This window comes from Megalopta genalis, chromosome 12, assembly GCF_051020955.1.
Source record: "Megalopta genalis isolate 19385.01 chromosome 12, iyMegGena1_principal, whole genome shotgun sequence".
Classification (NCBI taxonomy): domain Eukaryota; kingdom Metazoa; phylum Arthropoda; class Insecta; order Hymenoptera; family Halictidae; genus Megalopta; species Megalopta genalis.
The window spans coordinates 6,093,589-6,115,742 of NC_135024.1; the positions used below are offsets into that span (position 1 = coordinate 6,093,589).

General features: G+C 44.5%; 1 protein-coding gene and 1 long non-coding RNA gene across 3 annotated transcripts; one reads left to right on the forward strand and one right to left on the reverse strand.

Annotated features, from left to right (window-relative positions):
* Positions 1–250: 250 nt before the first annotated feature.
* On the reverse strand, positions 251–2,447 carry LOC117217453 (uncharacterized). Its single transcript, XR_004489560.2, has 2 exons — positions 1,266–2,447; positions 251–737 (listed from the first exon to the last, which is right to left on the reverse strand). It is a non-coding gene; the product is annotated as an uncharacterized LOC117217453 (long non-coding RNA).
* Positions 2,448–2,791: 344 nt separating this feature from the next.
* LOC117217452 (uncharacterized) lies at positions 2,792–21,900 on the forward strand. 2 transcript variants are annotated; one of them, XM_033465069.2, is made up of 8 exons: positions 2,792–3,145; positions 6,902–7,113; positions 10,558–10,819; positions 12,473–12,755; positions 14,423–14,611; positions 16,373–16,491; positions 17,181–20,427; positions 20,869–21,900. In XM_033465069.2, the coding sequence occupies exons 2-7, from the start codon at positions 7,048–7,050 to the stop codon at positions 18,680–18,682; spliced, it is 2,421 nt and encodes an 806-aa protein (XP_033320960.2). In that variant the 5' UTR covers positions 2,792–3,145; positions 6,902–7,047; the 3' UTR covers positions 18,683–20,427; positions 20,869–21,900. The 2 variants fall into 2 exon arrangements, with proteins under 2 accessions (XP_033320960.2, XP_076381578.1); XM_076525463.1 differs by having other exon boundaries at positions 6,907–7,113.
* The last annotated feature ends 254 nt before the right edge of the window (positions 21,901–22,154 follow it).

Genomic DNA, 22,154 nt, shown 5'->3' on the forward strand with positions numbered 1-22,154 from the left:
TGAATTATGTGTCGGCTTAGGATGTGAGGTGGACTGTTTCCATATTTCTGATCATTTTCATGTAAAATCTCTGGTCATTTTGAACTATGGTATCTTTATGTGGAGTAAGAAGAGAGGAGAGGGGGAAGAGGAATGGTGCAGCGTAGAGATGAGTAAACAGACACAGAAGAGAATAGGGGACATAATTTGAATAAATAATGAGATGAATGAAAAAGCGAAGGATGAAATAATAATTCTGTAAACACAGTGATAGCAGACATGGTTGTTTTACATGTAATTTTTCGAAAAATGATGCAACAGTTGTATCGATTTATATTAGGTATATAAAGAGAAATGTATTGCTTGAATAGAATTCTAGATTCTCATAATTTGAAAATTTATATGAGAACAAGTCTTGGTGTTCTCTTGGATCTGAAACAATGGATAGTATAACTGTTAGTACAATTACAATGTTACGCTGTATATTTTATATTCGTTGAGCTTTTTACAATCAGTTAAAATAGGAACCATCAAATACGACGGAAGAAAATCACAGGGTTATCGACAGAGGTTCAAGGAATTTTGCATAGTTTGCGAATTCTGTACTCCGCTGGTATAATTCTGGGTGATATGATAACACAGACAAGGTATATAAATAGATTCAACATCTTCTCAGTTTTCGTTGCCCTCAGTTGACTTCTATGCAGATACCAATCTTGCAAACTGCATTGAATGGCTTCTCTGAAGATCTCTTCTTCCTTGAAATAAAAGTTTAATAATTGAAACATCTCATTGTTTCATCTTTTAAACGATAAATAGGTGCTACCAGTTCTATCTGTTATTTATATTGAAAAAAAAATTGATGGCAAAAGAAATTATCATAAATATTAAAGAGTTGGAAACTACGTTTCAATTAATGTTCGATGAAATAATTCTTTAATTCTTTAAATCAATATCTTGACTTCTATGAGTTGATTTTATTTAAGAAATTCTGTGAGACGATAGTATAGAAATTGTTTAAACCCTAGGCTGGCAAAAGAAATTGTTTTGAATATTAGACAGGTATAAAAAATAAATTTAAGAATTAAATTTGTCGATGCCATATGCATCCAGAGGACAAATGATGCCAAGATTGAAATATTTCTAAAGGGCTAAATTTTCGCAGGGACGAAATCATAATCTACCTATATTTAAATACATTCGATCAGTTTGAATTTGACTTTGAAAACTTCAAGTGAGAATGCATAATAAATCATCTTTTTGAAACTCTTCTATTTATTATGTACCTTTTACGTGTATTTTTGGTATGCTTTCCTAATTATTTTCAAATCGCAATCGATCTGTCGTAAACTACATTCATTTTCCTTTTCAGTCTCCTTCAGTGAATAGTGTTTCAGCTGACCGTCGTCCGTGAGAAGAGGGCGCTAAAATCAGTGGCGAGTATTCCGTAGGTACGACAGATAAATTCGAAGCCACAAAATCCCATAAAATATTTCATTTATTCGTATATCTCGCATGCGATTACATGTTAAATCTATGCCTATACCTTCCCCGCGATGTTAAATCTATCCCTGTACCTCGGCTATGGTTTTATTCATGATGCAACGTGCGCATGTATGATAAGACTGTATTTCAGGCATACGTAGTCGTCGAAGCAGTTCTACCAAGTTCTGACAGAGGTCAGTAGCGGACCGGATGAATAAGTCGTGGGAGAATTTTAAACAGCGAGTCGGGCTTTGATTAATTCTTTAACCAATACACGAGACCCTCCGACAAATGAATAATTCGATATTCTACCAATTAACCAGACAATCGAATGCGTATGACGATATAACCGTGACGCGATAGACTCTGAACAATCATAGAGAAGTTTCGAATCGTTTATTCCGAACAATAATCACTTTAGCAGTCAATGACGATTCGCGCGACTATAAATTCCACGAAATTGGGCTAGTCAAATTCCACGAACGCCACGCAATTCGCCCAAATGTGTTCGCGAGTCAGACCACTCCCACCGAGCTGAGAGTCCCTATACCCGAAATGCAACAAACGCGTGCACAATTACCACGCTATAGAACGTGTAAATCGTCTACGTACACCGCGCATCGGACATTCGCAGAGAAACATATCTGCATAATCGGACGCTGTGAGATTCATTTCCCATGGAAACGGTTCCGCGACGGGAAGACTAAGATACCATAATCAGCAGAAATTTTTCCAGCGTACCGAACCCAACTTCTCCCATTACTCTTCGTCAGACCTGATTACCCTAACTTTCCCAAATAAATGCGGCAAGGCCCGCAAATCGGATATTATATCGCGCTAATTACAATAAATCACTGTCGGCCGAAACAGCGGCGAAGAAGTTCAATTAAGAGATTCGTTTCGCTTGTCTCTTCCTCGCGAACTCGTCCCGGCCCCATTATCTCCGCAAGCCCCGGTTTCCCGAGTGAAAATAACTCGCGAATTACTCATCGTTCCCATAAAACACGCCGAAAGCTCATCGCGTCGGCGACGCAGACGTATAAATTTCCCTGGGCCGCGCGAGACGAGCCACGTCCGCCGCGCGGATCCGTGGAAAAATGCGAGGCTGCCCGACGAGGCGGTCCGCGTCGATCCACGTTCGAAAACATGCGAAACACGCGATCCCCTAGCGATCCACGGTCCCGGCGAGGACCGTCCGCGACGGCGACGTCCGCGTCGAGGCGTCAGCGCGCGGCCAAGCCGGCTCGGCGCCAAAATCAGCTCACCAGTAGCGCTTTCCGGTCGGCGTTTTATAAATACTGCAGACACTCGAAGAGTGCAGCGAACACGGGAGTCGCGGTGAAATCACAAATCCCGGCGGACACAGCTACGGCTCGCTGAACGATCCCTCGATCCGATCGAGGAAGCATCTCGCTCCTATCCGCTCGCGATTCACTCGCGGCGGCCGTTCCCGAACCGCTTTGACATTTCCGATGGATTAATTGCGGCACGAGCGAATTCTTGGAACGGAGTGCCAGAGAAGTGCGCGAGTGAGTGCTCGGGAAAAAATCGGAGGAGCGAATCGCGGTACGATTAAGTCCGTGGAAAGTGATCAATGCGTGCCGTGATAGTGCGCCAGCTTGTGTGATTCCGTGCTGAAACTGTTCCATAAGTGAAAACAAGCGTGGCACTGTGCTCCTTGGTAAGAGACGACTATTCTTTTTCTGCAGATCCGGTTAATTAACTTCATAGAAGCAGCCCTCGATGCTGTTCCGAACAACTCCGCTGTAATTTATGGCCTCCATAACTGGATCTGGAACAGAGCTCGACGGTTAAAATAGAATTTCTTTTCATTCTCCGCAGGGAAATCTGGTATTTATTAAATTCCCATCGTCGAGACGGTACGAAGTCGAACCTCGGAGAAAGGAGACCGATATAGTAACCGCAATTTGGCGAATGAAGCGGTCCGTCTGCGTGTGTACGCGCGCGTGTGTGCACGCGCGCCGGCCGAGATTTGCGGCGTTTCGTTGTCCAACTTGCGCAACAATTATCGCAATTCGAAAATACGGGGGCTAAGCTGTTTAGAGAAGAAACAACCGTGTACGTGGAATTACACACGGAGGCCACTCATTTATTTCGTAGGATAATACACAACCACGAATTATGTCCGGGAACCTGTAACGCTATTTCCGTCCGCGGCACGTGTACTCCGGAATAACAACCATCATTCCCGAATGCCGTAGAAGCACTGTAACCCAGATCCGCTATAATTAAAAGTTGTACACTAAAAGTCCATTAACCCTTCGATCGCCGAGGGGGCGGCTCTCCCACCGCGTTTCCAACCGAATCCCGTTGAAACCGATGCATTGTTCCGGACAACCAACCAACATACTCTCCGCTGTCTCCTTCCTCGTGATTGTTATTAAAATCCTTTAGTTCGATGGACACACGCGCGACGACTCATCTCCGCGGAGTGTTCCCGAACAATTTTTCACACTCTTTGCATTTCTTTCATGTCCCCAGGCTTTCCGCTCGCGTTTCCCTTCAACGCGTATCGATGCTTTTCCCATCTCTCCGCATGAATGTTTCATGCGGCCGCCATGTTTCGCATCGCGGAACCGCGTCCTCCATCGGAAGTAGCCGAACATCAAACGTCGGGGCCGATTCTTTTCAGCAGCTCGATACGCCCAGGCACCGAACGTATCTATCCGCTCCGAGTCGAAGTGGTTGTTTCCGCCAGGTTTTCTACGGCGGCGACGTCATTTTCACCGAACATTTTTCGACCGGCCATGAACAACGATTCGCGGGAGTGCTCGCGAGCTTTGTAACCACGCGGGAACGCGTTGTTGCTGCCCGCGACCGGCACAAAGGGCGCATTATCCAAAACTTACTCTACCCCGGTTTGCGGAAACGCGAGCACGAGATCGCGGTTTAAGTGGTTTTCGACAAAGTTCGCCCCCTCGCGCGGGCGACCCGCGCCTTGGCAAACGCTTTAATTCCCGACAGGATTCTGTTGTTAGAAAACGACGCGAGCGGTATGCTCGTCCAAAATTCCCCAATCCGTCGGCGCGAGAGCACCGTTTCGCGAGCTTTGGCAAATCCTCAGCAACAGAGACGCTGCACCGAACTGAGAACGAGTGCCGCGCGTTTATTTGCATCGAAACTCTGTCTTTGGACACTTCTCTGGCAGTTTTAGAACTGTTGCGTTGCTTTGGAATCCGTTATGCCGTTGCATTTTCTTTAATCCTTGTTGTTCACCATGCGATCCGTTTTAATATTCATACCGTGTACCCGTAGAATCCATTTTAGTTTGAATTTCGCATGATAAATGTTATAAATATTTTAGAAGCTGATATAATATCCATATTGCTTGTCGTATAATCCAATCGAATATCCGTCTTTCATACGTTCGAACCCATAGTGGTGTTAATTTTATAGCCCATTTTATTGTATACCATACAACCCATGTTAATATCCGTATTACAGAACACATTTTTTTACCGAGATTTTATTCGAAATGAATGTAAAATGAAACGTAGAGCGGTAGTTTTACTAAACAAAAAAATATCTTTGTTTTACGAGACGTGAGCAAGATTTTCACTGGACGAATCTTTAGCACCGACTAACGTTGGAACACTGGACAGAAAAGTGGGGCCATCTCGTATCGCTGGACTATTATGACTAGGGCCCGCAATCTGAGCCTTGAAGTGAACACAAAACGTTTGCACATTTCACTCACGTGTGATTTGATTCTCCTCTCGGACAATAAGTTTATTACGACGTATTGATAATCCAATAGATTTTAATAAGTTTAACCGTTAGTTGACTTCTTAACAGATGCACAATCTTCAGAATCGGAATTGTACTTCGGCAAAGAAATTAATTCATAACATGACTATCTTAAAATCGACAGAAGCTAAAATTTTCGACAGCTTAGAAGTGGAAGTATTTCGTTAAAATGTTGTTATATCGTATGAACAATGAACTTTCACGAAAATTCTATTCTATCTCAAAACGTAACATAAGACAATCTTGTTCGCTTCAAATATGCATTATATAATTGGTCTGCGGATTTTACGCATTCGTCGCGAAAATGAATGAAAACAGGACAATACATTAAAAACGTCGGAAAAATTTCGGAACACTGTCGCAAATCTTTATTCGATTTTCTTGCTCTGTAACTAACGAAGACGGTTTTTATAGCGTATAAAAATCCATAGTGTACAGCAATCTAGGAAAATGTTCGGTATTGTTACTGTTCGTTGTGTAATAATACGATTTATAATAGGACAAAATTCATGAAAAGATATGTTAGAGCAGGATAGAAAAATTCTGTTGGCACAAAATGTTTCGAGTAAGCATCGGAAAAATTTAGAACACTGCCGTATCAACTTTCCTTCCTGGTAAATAAATAAGAGAGTTTTTATTGCATATCGTTGGATGACTAACCGCGATATCAAGATCTATCTCACTATCCACTGTGAGTCATTTGTTCTCGCCTTCCCCCGCCCCCAGATACTCTGAGGAGGTCGTCCATGCCCCTTCTCTGTTTAGTACATACCAACACTATACAGAGTGTCCCAAAAATGTCTCGCAATCCAGAAATGGGAGGTTCCTGGAGTCATTTGAAGTAACTTTTTCCTTAGCGAAAATGCAAACCGCGGATTGGTTTACAAGTTATTAAAGAGACAATAACCAATGAGAAATGAGAGCAGCTGGCGCGAGACGGCCGAGCCAATGAGCGGAACTGAGCAACACTGAGCTTCGTGCTCTCGTTGGCTGGGCCGCCTCGCGCCAGCCGAGCTCGCCTCTCATTGGTCACTGTTTTTCGTTAATAACTCGTAAACAAAGCCGCGGATTGCATTTTCGCTAAGGAGAGAGTTGCTTCGATAGACCTCAGGAAACCCCCATTTCCGGATTGCGAGACATTTTTGGGACACCTTGTACATTGAGCTACGAACTGCAGACATCACACTAATGATCTGAAATCAGCCTTTTGTCTCAAAACTGTTGTGACAAACCGAGGAGTATTAAAACGGCGAATAAAGCACTTGAACAATACAAAAGTGTCGGATTCAATTCGCTCGATATCCAACAATACAGAAATCCACAATCTATAATAATATAAAATCTGGGGAAGTATTTGGTACCATTTCTGTTCGATGTATGACAATACAATTTATACATAATCATACAGAAATTATGAAAATATGTGGTAGGATAGAAAACTTAAAAGGGTAGAAATTAATAGTTTTTCGAAAAGGAATGGAAAACTTGTAAAAATGTTTGGTGAGAAGTTCCAGTTTCAAATGTTTCATAACAATGCGGAAGGGTCTGTGTTTGTCTCGTTCCGAGCGTGGTCCCGGAAATGTGGAGCAGCGTAGCTGGAAAGGACCGTTCTTTTCCGGTAATGGAACGGACAGATCAATGTAACAGAGTCACTTTCAATCTGTTCCAGGGCAGGGTTCGACAGAGCGTCCACCGCGAAATGACAGAATGTGAGCCTCGCGGTCTCAGCGTCAACCACAACGGATTGTTAAACGCCATCCCGACTTTTGGCTTCCATTCGAGCCCGTGGCGCAGGATCGACGACCGGCCGTCAGAATGAGCTTAATGAAGAAAGCCATCGGCGGCTCCATTCACAGGATACGAGAGTTCGAGCTGGAGAAGGTAACTCAATTCCGAGTCGTGTCTTCGCCACACGACCGCCATTTCATCGCCGTCCGTTAGCCACCCCCTAACACAATTCTTTCGATTGGCCTGATCGAATAAATCCGATAAAACTTCCTCGCCGTAACACGAACGATTATAGGCACCGTTCTGCCATTTTATAGGCGCTTTCACCGGAGCTGTCCTTAAACGATCTGTCACCGTTAACGCGTAAATTCCACCGGGTCCCGAAATAAATACCCGAAATTTTCCTCGAGGCTTTATGCTCCGGCAAACAAGAGCATTGTCTCGACAAAGGCGGTCCTTCGCGCGCACGGCCTCGATTTTTCCTGCGCTCGATGAATCAGCGGGCGAAAGGCTTTCGAAACGAGCGACCGGATCGTTCGATCGACGATTGGTCGTTGCATCGATCGCGTAAATCCTTGAATTATCAACCGGCAGAGACGGATAACGGAGCGGCGCGACGGGACAACGATTCCAGCCTCTGCTCGTCAGGATCCCGAAATAGTGATCGTACGTGAAACATTTACATCGGGACTGAGAGCGCGACCGGCAATCCTCCTCCTCTCTGGCAGTAAACCAACTTTCGCCCGATGCCCACTTTATGACAATGCGCGATGCGATTGTAACCTTTAACACTTCGGCGAAGTTATACGAGGAGCCAGTTCGCGGCCGAGCGTGTAATAAAGCAATCTCTGGCCGGAGCGTGTTCCCATTGTTCCAAAGGACAGGCTGTAAATCCTCTTCTCGAGGGGGTTTCGAAAGTCTCTGGAAAATCGGGGACAACGCGCGCACCTCGGCCGCGCTAACCCTTCCGCGCCTATTTTCTGCCTTCGATCCGTGACATTATGCCACCGGCGACGCCAGCTGCGCCGAAACCTTCGAGAGACCGAGGCACTTGGACGAATCTTCGAGGGCTATTGCTACTTACCGATATACATTAGTTTGACGCACGGAGTGATTTATGAGGGGAGGAAATAGCGGGGACGTTTCGGGCTCTCTCGGTCACAGACGGTTATTCGGATTTAGTTGTTTTGCTGCGCAAGGCTTTGCCTGTCCGAACCCGAGCGCTCGATGTTTACAAGTCTTTAAGTAATTTACGACGCGGGATTACATTTGAAATTATAGGTTCGTTTGGCTCTATCTAGTTTTCGTGTTTTGATCGAGAACCGCTTTGAAAGCAAATACACACGCAGTAAAATAAACCGAAACTATAAGACTTCTTTTCGCATCCGAAACACTTTCGATGAATTTTCACAGATCGCGAGGTTCGTAATTTAGAGCTCTACAAAGATAATATGCTCGAAGATAATATTTTTTAGTTCCATTCAGTTTTCGTCTACTTTTAATTCAGGGAAACAAATCCCGTACATTTCTGCAAAAAAAAAGACAAGTTGTTTAGTCTACGTCGTAACGCCGGCGCGAACTATGATGCCTCACAATGCTCTGATTGATCTGCAGCGTGCCTATTGGCAGGCATGTGCGGGTATTATTCTTGCACGCGATCCAACAATCCTGAATAATCGAACAAACATTTCGAGTAAATGCAAAACCGATCAACTAGCTTGAACCAACAGCAAATATCTGCGATATGAAACTGAAATACAATATCAAATTAAATATCGTCGTGTATCGTGTATCGTTGTAATCCATAGAAATCGACGAACAATGAGAATTAGAATATTGAAAGTAGATGTAGAAAATAAAAATTGTGCGCATTGACGTAACTACACACGCGTCGACGTCTTTTTAAATTCTTCGAATGATCTCACTGTTCGCATTCGCATCTACTCCTGCGACGAAAGCATAAAATCCGTGGTCCGATTGGAAACCACTCTGACTAGGAGGACCAATTATTTTGTCGCAACTCGATGCCATAAGCAAGAGCTCACTGCCGCTTGCCCGACTAGGTTCGCCGGCGAAAGGTGCAAGTATTACATCAAACTTCCGCGAAGTTCAGTCAACTTCAGTTACTCGACAGAATATACACCAGAAGAGTCCGTAAGACAAAACGCTTCGAGTCCAAACTTCCCTGGCGAACTATACCGAAGTTCTGGGCAACTGTCGACAATTCGCAATCCCGTCGCGTCCCGCGAGCCTAACCGCGTGCCCCACAGTTTCTCAAACCGTTCCACCTCGAGCGTTCCGGGTACGAATTGGGACGTTGTCGCTCGTCACGTTCATTTATTCATCGAATCCGCGTATCGAAAGGGCATCCGATAACGTTTTCGGTCTACAACGTCATCTCTCTCTTACGAGATTCAGATTATTTTAACAATTGAAACCTCACAGGAGATTTATTAACCCGTTAGACCCGTTATTGTATATTATAAAGTCACAGAAAATTACAAAATATTATGCATACAGACTAACATCACGTTTCGATTTTAGGCATAGCTAGAAATATAGAAATATCCAATGGCGACTGAAATTAAATTACCCAAACAATGAAATGCTAAATTAAATCTCTTTGTATTAATAAAATCATGGGTGAACCATATAATTTGATCACTTTGATAATTTTATCTGTTTCGATGAAGAAATGTCAAACATTGTTCGGTTTCGAAGTGGCAAATGTCGCGATAAATCGAACATATTTCTCAAAGTCATACTTTTCATGATTTTCATTTAAGCGGAAAATCTATAATATCTTTATCATTGCGCGACGTCGAAGTTTATCCAATGACTTATAATACCGTAATCTTTACGGTAGCAGTGCAGAGTACGTTACTAAGATCAAATTATGATCCAATAAAGTTCTGGTATCTTAAGCAAAGTATCCGAAGCAGCGTATTATACTTCACCGAAGGAAAGGAGTACTAAAAGAAAAAGTCTGTTCTGGAAGACGGTCGATAAAAACAGCAAGAGCGAACGTTTAAAAAATGTAACACGAGACGAAATGCGTTCGAGTTCGCTGTAAATACGTGGTCTAAAACTCGGCAGAAATTAATTTCGTAAAGTCGTGGCACTGATTGGGAATGCAGTGGAGGCAACGCTCATTTACTGCGTTCATCAACGTTGATTCGAAGCGACGCCCGCAGTAATGAACGACGCCGATCGAATGATCCCCGGCAGTTGGTATTTCGAAGGGCCACCCTCCCGAATAAATCATCTTCGGGCACGGGTTATCCGTCGATCTTTCGTCGCGTCGCGTATCGAAGCGTGCCCGACGCGGCGCGCCGCGACGCGACGCGACACGATGCGACGCGACGGAACGCCGCGGCCGTCGTGAGTGGAATTAAAAATAGATGGTCGCGACGGACATAGTCCACTCTCGACGTTCTCCTCTGCTCTCCTCCGGCTTTTCGCCGTTCTCCGCACCCCTCGCAATCTGAATCGATTCGGGGGAAGTTGCAGCTGTTCCGTGGGACTCGGCCGCACGTTCCCCTCGATCGGTCCGCGATCCCAAGCACCAGCTGAGCCGCACTTTCTTCTGCCGAACAGGTGAATCTGATCGACGAGTTCGATATCCTGCAAATCGTCGGCGAAGGATGGTTCGGCAAGATCCTGCTGACCGAGCACCGCAGCACCCAGACCGAGATGGTGCTGAAGGCCCTGCCGAAGGCGTACACCGGTATCTCGGACTTCTTTCGCGAGTTCCATTACGGGCTGCACCTGGCGGCTCACAGAAACATCATCACCACCTACGACGTCGCCTTCGAGACCGCCGGATTTTACGTGTTCAGCCAGGAGTACGCTCCGCTCGGTGAGAACGAGATCTGTTCGCACTTTCGGCGCTTTCTTTAACGCTTACAGTAATGTCCCTCTAATTGACGCTCAGATTGTCCAAAAAATTGGACAATTTGGAAAGCGGAGATACGATTATTCGAGCTTTGCGGTTTGTTTTTATAGTTACGAATTGTCAACAATTATAAAAATGAGCCTTCTCTTCCCAAATTGTCCATTTTTGTGGACAATCTGAGCGTCAGTTACGGAGACATTACTGTATCTTGTGTCGTAATTGATCGTCGGCCCCGACCGTTAACATGCGAGTGTCTAACCCTATCTTTTAATTAAATGTACAGGCGACGAAATCGTTGTCGTCACTCCGAAGTTGTCGATATCATTTAATTAGCGCGTAGAGTTCAACCGAGTGGATTAGGATCACAGTGGCGTCAGTCACATTTTTGTCACTGTGAGAAACAAGGAGTGTTATTGTAAACTAACATGTGTATTGCTTATTGATCAAATTTATTGTTCAGATAATTTAGGGTTAAGTTAGTTTATAGTAACTTCACAATTTTTTTTATATTAGTTATTACGATCACTATGCGTTCGAACGAAGAAATTTCTTTCATGATTTCCGATGTAAGTACCTTCGTAATTTCAATAATTGTTGAAAATTAATGGTACGTTTAATGTTAAAGATCTTCACGGTTGCAGATGTCTTGCATTAAACCCTGAAGTACCATCAGAGATTCCAGTTTATCTGAAGAAATTCGTACATTTTCGAACGTACCTGCCATTGTACTCATAAATTCCAATAACTTTATATACGTTAACAGTGCAGACGAGACAAGAAAAGGTTTTATACCTAATCTCTTTCGACAAACCCGAACCGAACTAACTATCCTAGACCCGAAATACGGTTTAATTAATTCTTTGGCGAGTTCGAGTGAAAAAGTCTGACACCGTCGATATAGCAAGGTTCAGTTCTTCCAGAGACGAGAAGATAACTAGTCGAAGGAACGCGAGAACGATGATCGGTCTTCTAGTTAAGCAGATTTTTTATTATCGAGCGAAATCTCAATGTCAACGAACCAGATCACGCGACAGAGTGATTGGCGTTCGCTATCTTCGCATCTCTTCGCGAAGTGGAGAGTGGATGTAACTTTTCTGTCGATCAGAAGAACGAGAAACTAGGAAGGACCCCCTACGTATGGCAGCGTGCAATTAGTTCGCCATTAATCTTTTTATACGTACCGCTCGAGTGATTAATGGCTCGGCGAAGAAGTTAATTGTACATGTAAATACCTCGCATCCGCGAGAATACGCTAGAAATCGGGCACTCTAAAATTATTAATAATCCACCTGCGAATGAATATCTCAATCCTGTCGACAAATTAATTAAATACGTGAACGGTGCTTGTGCTTACACGCACGAGCGTTAATCGAAATTGAGCGAAATAACATAATTTGTTTCGCTTCGAACCCAATGTAAGATAGTTGTGTTAACCACAAATTGGTCAAGCTTGTCGTCTCCGAGACATCGTTGCGAGGCAAGGGGTTAATCCATCAAGTAAAACAGCGACAGGCCAGCGTTAAGTAATTAATTAGAGCCCACTTTTTCCCCGGACAGAGATTCAACGTGCAGAGACGAGAGAATCATTAATACTGCTCGTGGTCCTCCATTTTTCAGGAGATCTAACGTCCAACGTGACAGAAACGGGCTTAGGGGAGCTGCACGCGAAGAGGGTGGCTAGACAGTTGGCCGCGGCGGTGCATCACATTCACAGCCGCGAATTGGTGCACCGTGACATCAAGCTGGACAACGTGCTCGTGTTCCGCAGCGACTTTTCGCGGATCAAGCTCTGCGACTTCGGCGAGACCAGGCGTATGAACACCGTGGTGCGACGACACAACGAGTGGCTGCCATACTCGCCGCCCGAGGTATTGCAGATCGACACTGACGAGACGTACAAGTAATTATACGATTGACCATTACCAGTAATTGCCCCGCCCTTTTGTAACTGTTCGATAATATTCGTCGGATTACAACGCATCGATCTTGATTCAATAAATTACCGGTTGTCCCAAAATATCGTTGCACGCAATGATAATTCGAAATAGATTTCCTAAACGTAGCATAATTACAACAAGAATATCGACAGAATTTTGATTTATCGTACTAGAATAAGAGAAATCTAAACAATCATATTTTGCACGTGATAATTCCAAATGAAATTATTAGATAACGTTACCGGGTATTAATTGTTGATAGGATTGGAACAATCCCGCTAAATGATTTATTAAGACTTTTTTAATTGTAAATTGTAGACTTTCGGTGATTATCAAATTATTGCTTATTTGTTAATCAAACAAGCGTGAAACTCAGTCAAATTACAAAGCAATAATTGAAATTCATTTTTATTGTAGTATAAACAAAAGAGTTAAGCTAACATTTTCTATGGAAAATGTTAACGTTCCAGTTTCATTAATTAAATGTCTTTGATTAGACTTAACGTATTAATCATCGATATCAAGTGCGCGTCCATTTATTTACGGGACAACCTAATGTCTTTCTTAGGGAACCGACTAATTAGACGTGTAATTAGTCGTCCATTTCCAGTGCGTTACGGTCCCAGAAGCAGCTGATCAGTTCCGCTTACGCAAGACTAATGTACACCAGTAATTAAAGTTTAGTTGGAGCTCGGAGAATCGTATTTCAGGGCACAAAGGACACATCCCGTAATATGCGAGACCACTTTAGGGGTGGATTTAATAGTTGAGCACTTGCACCCGAATTATGGAGTTATGCAGACCCTCATAAGACATTTGCAGTCGCGCACTGCTTATGAGACGGTTAGCTTCTCTGCTGGGATTTATGCTGCGTGTACTTGCGCTGATGTTCATAAATTACCAGCGTTCTCCGTTATTGGGGTCATCTACTCGAAAGAACCTCTCGACACATGACTACAAGATACAATTTTACTTGCATCATGCTCTCCTCTAATTATCTAAAGAACAAGAATATTTAATAGATTTTTTGGCGATGCTCGATATAATTATTTGATAAGAGGATCTCTTATCTCTTCGGATCTCCACATCACAATACATATTTGAACTAATAATTCTTTAACCCTTGCCTCGAGTAAACGCAAGCAAACAGTAAATCCAATTTTTCTTTTCCTTCCATGAAATTATTACAATAAGAACAGCTCTAAACTATGAAGAAAATGTTACGACAAGCGATTGATGCGATTATTTAAATGTTTAAATAATCCTTTGTCATTTCGTACATGTTTCTAAAGCGAAATTTCATTTGCCGATTCAAAGTCTCACCTTTAAAGTGAATCTCGCAGCTAGCACAGAAACGTTTCTGCATGTTCAGACGAATAATCGAAACGATATTACGTGATAATTGTTGCATTTATTGCAAGCACAAGATACGATTGTCGAGGTTTCGAGTTTCTCGTTTGGAACTGCAAAAAAAGTGTTTTGATTCAATCGTTGCAGCATCCGTCGGCGATTCTCTGAATGGAGCTCGGACAAGCCGGCCGCGCGAGTTATAAGAATCATGCGAGGCGAAAACGTGAATGACATTAGCTCGGACGACACTTGTACAGTATATTACGTTTCACGGTTTCAGAGCCCTCACGTCGCACGATGTCTGGCAATTCGGCATTGTCCTATTTGTCTGTCTGACCGGATGCCTGCCGTGGCAGAAGGCGGCGTTGGACGACCCGCGGTACACCAGATATCAAAACTGGCACAACGCGACGCTCAACATAGCCAAGAAACCGAAATTATTTCAGCTGATCAGCTCGCGGGCGCAGAGGTCAGTTTCTTCGAATGTGTGACAAGCACCAGGCGCCAGCGTTCACGATACATTAATATCTGCTATCTTATCTGGAAACCGGACCGTCGCGTCGTGTTCATGGAAATTGCGAAATGAGGCGACCAGACGGTCTAATTAATTTCTAGCAGTGTTCACGCGTTTAAAAAAAGGGGGGGGGGGAATCTGACGAAACGCGTTTGAATCGTCTGCTTTGAAATCGACTCGCGGACGTTTCTTAAAAATAGTCGTGGAAACGATTCAGCAATTTTTGCTTCGCGCTTTCATTCGTAATTTCCAATTTGAAACCGAGGCGTCCAATTATAGCGCAGAGGGAAACTTTGAAGAGTGTTTACAACGGAAAACCGGCGAATTTTTCGAGACAATTTGCGAGCAGAAAAATTGTACAGCCTCCAATGGATGGAAATATTAGTCGATGCAGAGAACCCATCACGTTTTATTGTTCACTATTTTACACGCGCGTTGTTATAAACGAATAAAATCCGCGGTGTACTTGCGAGAGCGCTCGAATGTAGCCATTAAAAGTTTCGAGAACAGTTGAATGATACACCGAGTACTTCATAAGCTCATGGAATCAACCATTCACCGAGTATGTAGTGATCGAACCCGTCGAAACGAATCGTAGAAACGAAATCGATCGATGCACGCGAGTGCAAATTGTACTCGTCCTCGTCGCTATCCGCGAGGACTTAATAAAAATGTGAACCTTCGAGGTTTGATTTACATCGTGAAAATAATCATGCGACTAAATTGCCTGGGGGACACATAAACCGGAATCTGGAGGGATGCTTTTAGCCTCGGTTTATTTTCGAAATAAGCACGATGACGGCCGCAGATGCGGCAGCACGCGTTGAATAGTTTATTGTCCCAGAAGGAGACACTATCATTAAACGAGTTCGACGCGTCGCTTCGCGTCAGGTTGCTCTAACAAGTACAGGAAATGTCGTAAATCGGTGGATGATTGATTTTTCTGTACACAGACATATGGTTTTCACTCGATAAATTCATCTCAGCATTCGATAGTTGTTGTCTAATTAGTACTCAGCGATTGAATTTAGAGTCTAGGTTCGTTGAGGATTCTGTAGTTAGTAATCGTTTATGAGAAATAGTATATACTATAGTACTATAATTTGTGAAAAAACGTTTTACCAGAAATTTAAAATGACAACTTCCTCAAATTCTTTAAATGATTTCGCGGTTTTATGTTCGATTGATTGTTATCGTTAGACTGCGGATTTTATGCATTTATAATAAAATCAACTGGAAAAGGTATCAAACTAATAGATATTTGAAAAATTCAAGAATCTTTCTATATTATTCTCAATTTATTAGAATTCATTAGAAACTATTAGAAATTTATTTTTATTATTTTATTATTATTATGTTTTATTAGAAATTTATTCGAATTTATTAGAACAAGAGAAATGCACTTCTATGTAATTTACATTTCGTACAGCTTACTTAAAACATTTTTATTTTGCCTAAAGATCTGTAATCTAGTTATCATAAACATATTCTCATATTCAATTTTATTATAACTATTTTTATTTTTTATTTTTTTATTTATTTTAATTTTATTTATATTTTCACGAAATTATATTTAACTTCGCGCAGCATTTCGACCGAACTTTACGAAAACTCGGAATAGACAGACGATGCACCTCGAAGATTTCAATTTTCCCACCGACTTCTGGGCGCCGTAAGAACGTCCACCATCGTAACGATGTCCCCTTCCTTTTCCAGACTATTCAAACGCCTGTTGGACCCGAAGGCTGAGAAGAGGCCCGCGAGCGTCTTGGAGGTGAACAAATACGTGGAGGACCGTTGGCTGGCGAAGCTGGGTGTGGAGAAGGCGATGAACGGTAACGATCTTTTGAAATTAATACTAAACCTGCCACGGTAGAAACGACCTATTTCTTACTTTACAATTCGACAAACTTTGGAGACCCTTTAATGGGATATATTTGAATAAATTACACGACTGGAGCAAATTTTATATGAAAAACTTTACAAAGTCTGACCGAATTCACTTCTATGAGACAATGCACACCTGTCGCTATTAGTGCTCGATAAGTTTAGTGTTAAACTATCCATGCCATCGCTGGTGAAACGACCGGTACGACAATTGTTCTACGATTGTCGAAATTAGGAAGACATTTTCACTGGAGATCATTAAATCAATTTATTCATTCGGACACATATTGAAACAAAAATGGCAAGAAACCTAAGTAAATTCTATCTCGTAACCTTCATAAAAGACATAGCATACTAATTACAGTAATTTCTCCCTAATTCGCGCTCAGATTGCGCACAAAAATGGACAATTTGGGAAGAGGAGATACGATTATTCGAGCCTTGCAGCTCGTATTTATAGTTAGCAATTGTCCACAACTATAGCATCTCCTCTTCTCAGATTGTCTATTTTTGTGCGCAATCCGAGAATTAGGGGGAAATCGCAGCACTTTCAGCGCTCGGTTAGATTCAGTATTAAACAGTGAACGGATGTCCTGCCTGCCCCGGCACCTACTTAATCGTCACCGGGTTTGCACAGGTGGCGCGGACGAGAGGGACGAGCTGTGCCCCTCGATGTACAGCTTCCACAGCTCGCTGGAGGAGAAGAACCAGCTTCTGCACACCCTGACCACGTACGGCGTGGAGACGACGGTGGACCGTTCGAAGAAGAAGGACCGGATCAGGGAGTGGATCCAGGCTAGCGCGATCATCGAGGAGTGCGAGGAGGATGACTCGGACGCGAACGAGGACATCCGGTTGTACGAGGAGGAGGAAGAGCCGAGCTCGATGAAAGGCAGACACTTCCCGGAGACGCGGGTCAAGACCAGCGACGCCGGCAGACAGAAGCACCGAGCAAACACGTCCTCGCCGAGGAAGCGGCAGCTCATTAAGCCTACCGAGAGGAAGATTCCATTCGCGCCGCAAGTGGCCGAGGAACGCGAGACGATCGCGCGGTTCGCCAGCTTCCCGAACGGCGACCCTAGCCTGGCGATCCTGAAGAACGGGACTAACGGTACCGCTCTGCCTCAGAAATTGAGCAGCGCGACTGAAGAGACCGATTCGATCAACGGCGCAAACGGTCAGCTCAATAAATCCCGGCCGAACAACGTCAGCGCTTCCCAGGACGGTTTCATGCCAGCGACCAGCACCGGCGTCTTCAACTCGATCAGCCCGGAGGACGCGTCGACGATGGATCGAAACGGCTCGCTGGTCGATCGCGGCCTGCCCGGCAGTCCGCAGATCCCGAGCAGGAAGCATCGCTCGCACACAGCCCCGTTTCCGGCCCCGACTTCGCCGGTCCTGAACGGAAGCAACGTCGTCGACTCGACGACGAAGAGGAGCCAGTCGATCACGGCGCTGGCCACCTCGATGGCCGGCCCGCAGACAGAGAGATCGGTGGCCCGCGAAACGGAGAGGTCACCGGCGCCGCTGGCAATGGCACCGACTCAGGCGGACGTCGGCCAATCGTCGACTTCGCTGGCGATGGCTCGGGGCGAGAGGTCGAATCGATCCGCGGCCCAATCAATGTCTCGAGTAGAAAATCAATCCGCGGTAATGCCGGCGGCGGCGGCGGCGGTGGCGGCGGCGACTCGAGTGGAGAATCAATTGAGTAACGCTCCGCCGGTAGCCCGAAACGAGAAATCCGCGGCCGGGCCGGTTCTCCCCGCAAATCCGCTGACGATGTCGGTCGCCTCTCATCTCGTCATGCAGAGCTTCAACGCGTTGCAGGGGATGAACTCCGCGCCGGCCGACTCCGCTAATCCGAAGACCGGTTCGGCCGCGAATCCGGCCGCGACGCCCAAGAACAGCCCGACCTCCACGCCCGCGAGGATCTTGACCCCGAAGAACAGTCCCACTAACACCCCCGCGAGAACCTCCACGCCGCCGAGGCCCAGGAACAACGGGCATCGGGCCGAGGAACCGGTCGCCTACCGCAAGGACCCCTACGAGCACTACGGCATCGCTCAGGGTGTCATCCTGAGGACCGAGAACGCGCGCAGGGGATCCCTCGAGAGCGCCAGCAGATCCGTCAGCAATTGATCACCGCTCGATCTCGCTTTGATGATGGATCACGGCTCGGACCTTCGAGGAATTTGCTTGGGTTTTGGGGATGATTGCGACGATGCTTCGCCGATTGCGATCCTCGAATTCGGGATTACGATGGAGATGTCATTCATGTTCTTGGGGCGATATTACGGATTCTGGCGTGATTAGGGCGCTGCTGTTTCATTGGCCGAAATCGAACGAAGTTTGGGAACGGAATCTGCGATAGCTGTTCAAGATCTTCAGGGCTAGCATGTCCCGAACTCCGGGAACATCGGGCAGAGTTAAAGCACTTGAAACCGGGATTACAGCTTGATCGAGGTGACTTGTTTGATTGCTTGAGACGAATAAAGAACGAAATACGATGAATAGGGATTCGGGATCTTGAGAACAAGTGTATGTCTTGAACTCCAAGAACAATGAATGGAGTTGAAGCATCTGAAATTAAGATTACACAACGAGCAAGCTGACTTGATTCGGTGCTCGATCGAAATAAACGACGAAGTACGATGAATAGGGATTAGAGATCTTGATTGCGAGTATGTTTTAAACTCCAAGAAAAACGTGTAGTGTTCTAACACTCGATATCAAGATTACGGTCTGGTCAAGGTGGCTATATTGGGTGCTTGATTGGAACGAAGAACGAAGCTCGATAAATAGGGTTTTGGATACCTTAAGAGCAGGTCTTAGAGTAAAGATGTAAATAGTACTTTCCGCCATGGTGGCAGATTTCATAACTGGTATACGATGTTTTACGATGATTAATAGTACAAACGGTACCTTGTAGCAATACACCACGATTCCTGAATGAAAGTGAGGGGGACTTTGAACGCGTACGAGGATTTTCATTGACAGTCAATTACCGATGGAAAATAAACGGAATAGAATTTACTTGACGCTGTAGAAAAGAATCTTATCTTCGAGAATCGATCACGCGGAATCGGCTTGAACTGTGAGGACGATTCTTCATTCGATGTTCAGAAATTAGGATCGCGACGGAGACGCCACGTTTATATGAGACACACCGGATTCTGGACATAATCTCCAATGGAGAATAAAGACGTAAATAGTATCCCGCGATGGGAAGCAAATTTGACGACAGGTGTACCAAGTCCTACGGAAATGAGTAGTGCGAACGGTGCCTCGTAGCAATACTATCGCGATTCCTGAATGAAAGGAACGCTGAATGGGTACGAGAGTCTTCGTTGAGAGCCAGTTCACGAGATATTTGCCAATGGGAAAGAAACCGGATTCGTCGTCGCCGTAGAAGATCCCTGAAAGAACCGTCTTCGAAAATAGAACGGTTCACAATTATTTAGATGAATCGGACGACGCCGAAAGTACTTCCGCCTAATGAATCATTACGAGAAATACACGGCTCTCGAAACAAATGTCGCAGACATCGGGGAGGAGACCGTCTGCCTACGTCAATCGTAAGAATGCGGAGCAGCGGAGATTATTACACAATCGGACGGACGGTCTATATAAAAATCGAACGGATCTCTAGCGCACGTGGGAACCCGCCCCGACCACTCTCTCTCCGACTTTGTATTAAATGTTATGACACAGCCGCACCGCTTAGGAACTTCCGTTTGTTGGACGCGAGCCACGGGCATAGACGCTGTAACGATTCTTTTATTCCCCGATCAGGATCCTCGCGTAACGCAGCCGGTGCACAGATCCGCCGAAACACGAATTGTTTGTTTGTTTATCGCCGATGGATCGACGAAAATGAAAATGAGGTAACGAAGCGCCCGCGTTGCGCAATTACGGTCGCGCGACGATCAATTTGCTCGAAAATGTGGACGAAACGTGTCTTTCACTTCAGATGCTATTTCGATGTGTATTTACCTATTGCCATTTTATTTTTCATTTCATTTCATCAGTGTGAACGTCATACGAAGGCTGCGCAGAATTCACTCATTGCGCAGGATTCGTCGATTGTTGCACGGAGAACCGATGATTAGAGAAGAATATGTGAAACGTGTGATATAGTATAATATGGTATAGTGGTCTAATAATACCTCTTTACTCGTCGAGTTCCAAGTTCGTAAGGTATTGTTTGCAAAATTATGCTCCGCGGATCGAGAAATTCCTAAGATTCGAAGATACGAATTTCGTCTACATTTGTTACATTTCGCGGGACGTTGGATCGCGTTTTAACAGATTCTCGTTTGTTCCAGGTGCGATTTGCATATCGTCGATCGCCAACTGGACGAAATGTCGTCGAATGCCGGGGAAATGGCGGATCGTTGACGTTACCTTGGTCCTCGATTGATAGGGATCGGGTAGCCGGCGATTCCCCGTCGATTTAATTAACTGATTGCGATATTCGATTTCTGTCGTCCCTGGGGCGGTATTAGCGTAATTGAAATGTAAATATTACATTACACACCGTAAGAGGTTCCTGTTCCTCGTGAGCTTTCCAAGGTGTGGCCGGCGGAATGTGACTGTGAATTACTGGATTGTGATACTAGGGACCGTAGAATGATTCCCGAGCGTTCCTATTTCACGATCCTCCCGCGTTTCATTCGTCACGGTGAATGACTCTTCGTTGAACGAACGTTTAATATTTATCTATACGCAGCACGCCGAAGAATTCGAATCTGTATTCCGTGAATAAATGACGAAACGTGTCCACGAGTCGGCGACGATCTCAAGCTGTCGCGGGCTCGGAGAACGTGGGCTTCGAACCAGAAGATCCACTGGATTTTGAAGGAGATCCGACAGCACTGCTTGCGTGTACGTATACTAATTGTTTATTGGTGAATTAGAAAGGCCGAGGTTCTCGTCGGACATTGACGTAACCATTGAAGTTTTCCTTTTGCTTTGAAATCTTTAAATACATCCCGCTTCACGTTACTCATCCGCGCAACGAAGGAGGAAGCATGACTTGAGATGAAGTGGGTTATCCAGAGCGAATCAGAGAGAATCGTAATGTAGAAAGTATGTTCCGACTAATAGTTTTCTGAAATGTGCAAGTCACCTCGCCACGAGGATATCAGTGGTGGCCTTATTACGGCTGAGTTTTTCGCCAGGCTACATTTTCTATGGTCGATCGGTTCCGTTAGAACCGCGAGCTTTTAACTCCGGATTCATTCGGAGATCTCTGCGCTAGGATGAATGCGACCTTGTTGAAATCATTGATAAAAATCCTGTTGACACGCTGTAAGCAACGTTTACTAACTTCAGAAATAAATAAAATGAAAAACGAAGGCTTCCGTTATTCCTTTCATGCGCGAACGAAGTAGCCAACGAGAGCGAAGAGCGAAGATACTCCTGCACTTCCCTTGATCTACATCGGCTACTGGAAGATCCGTGGAAACGCGAAAAAATTAGTTTGCCTTATCTTATTCGAAGGATAATCCATAAATCCTCTTAACTTTTCTTTATCGTACAGAATTTTAACTAGCTAAATATTAAATTCCGGCGATTATAAAGATAATTAAAAGATAGCAAGCTCCTACGC

Bases quoted from the DNA above. Each gene is read 5' to 3' on its own strand.
- LOC117217452 (XM_033465069.2), top strand. From the start codon at position 7,048: ATGAGCTTAATGAAGAAAGCCATCGGCGGCTCCATTCACAGGATACGA. The intron at 7,114-10,557 runs GTAACTCAATTC...TCTGCCGAACAG, and splicing joins GAGAGTTCGAGCTGGAGAAG to GTGAATCTGATCGACGAGTT. The intron at 14,612-16,372 runs GTCAGTTTCTTC...TTCCTTTTCCAG, and splicing joins ATCAGCTCGCGGGCGCAGAG to ACTATTCAAACGCCTGTTGG.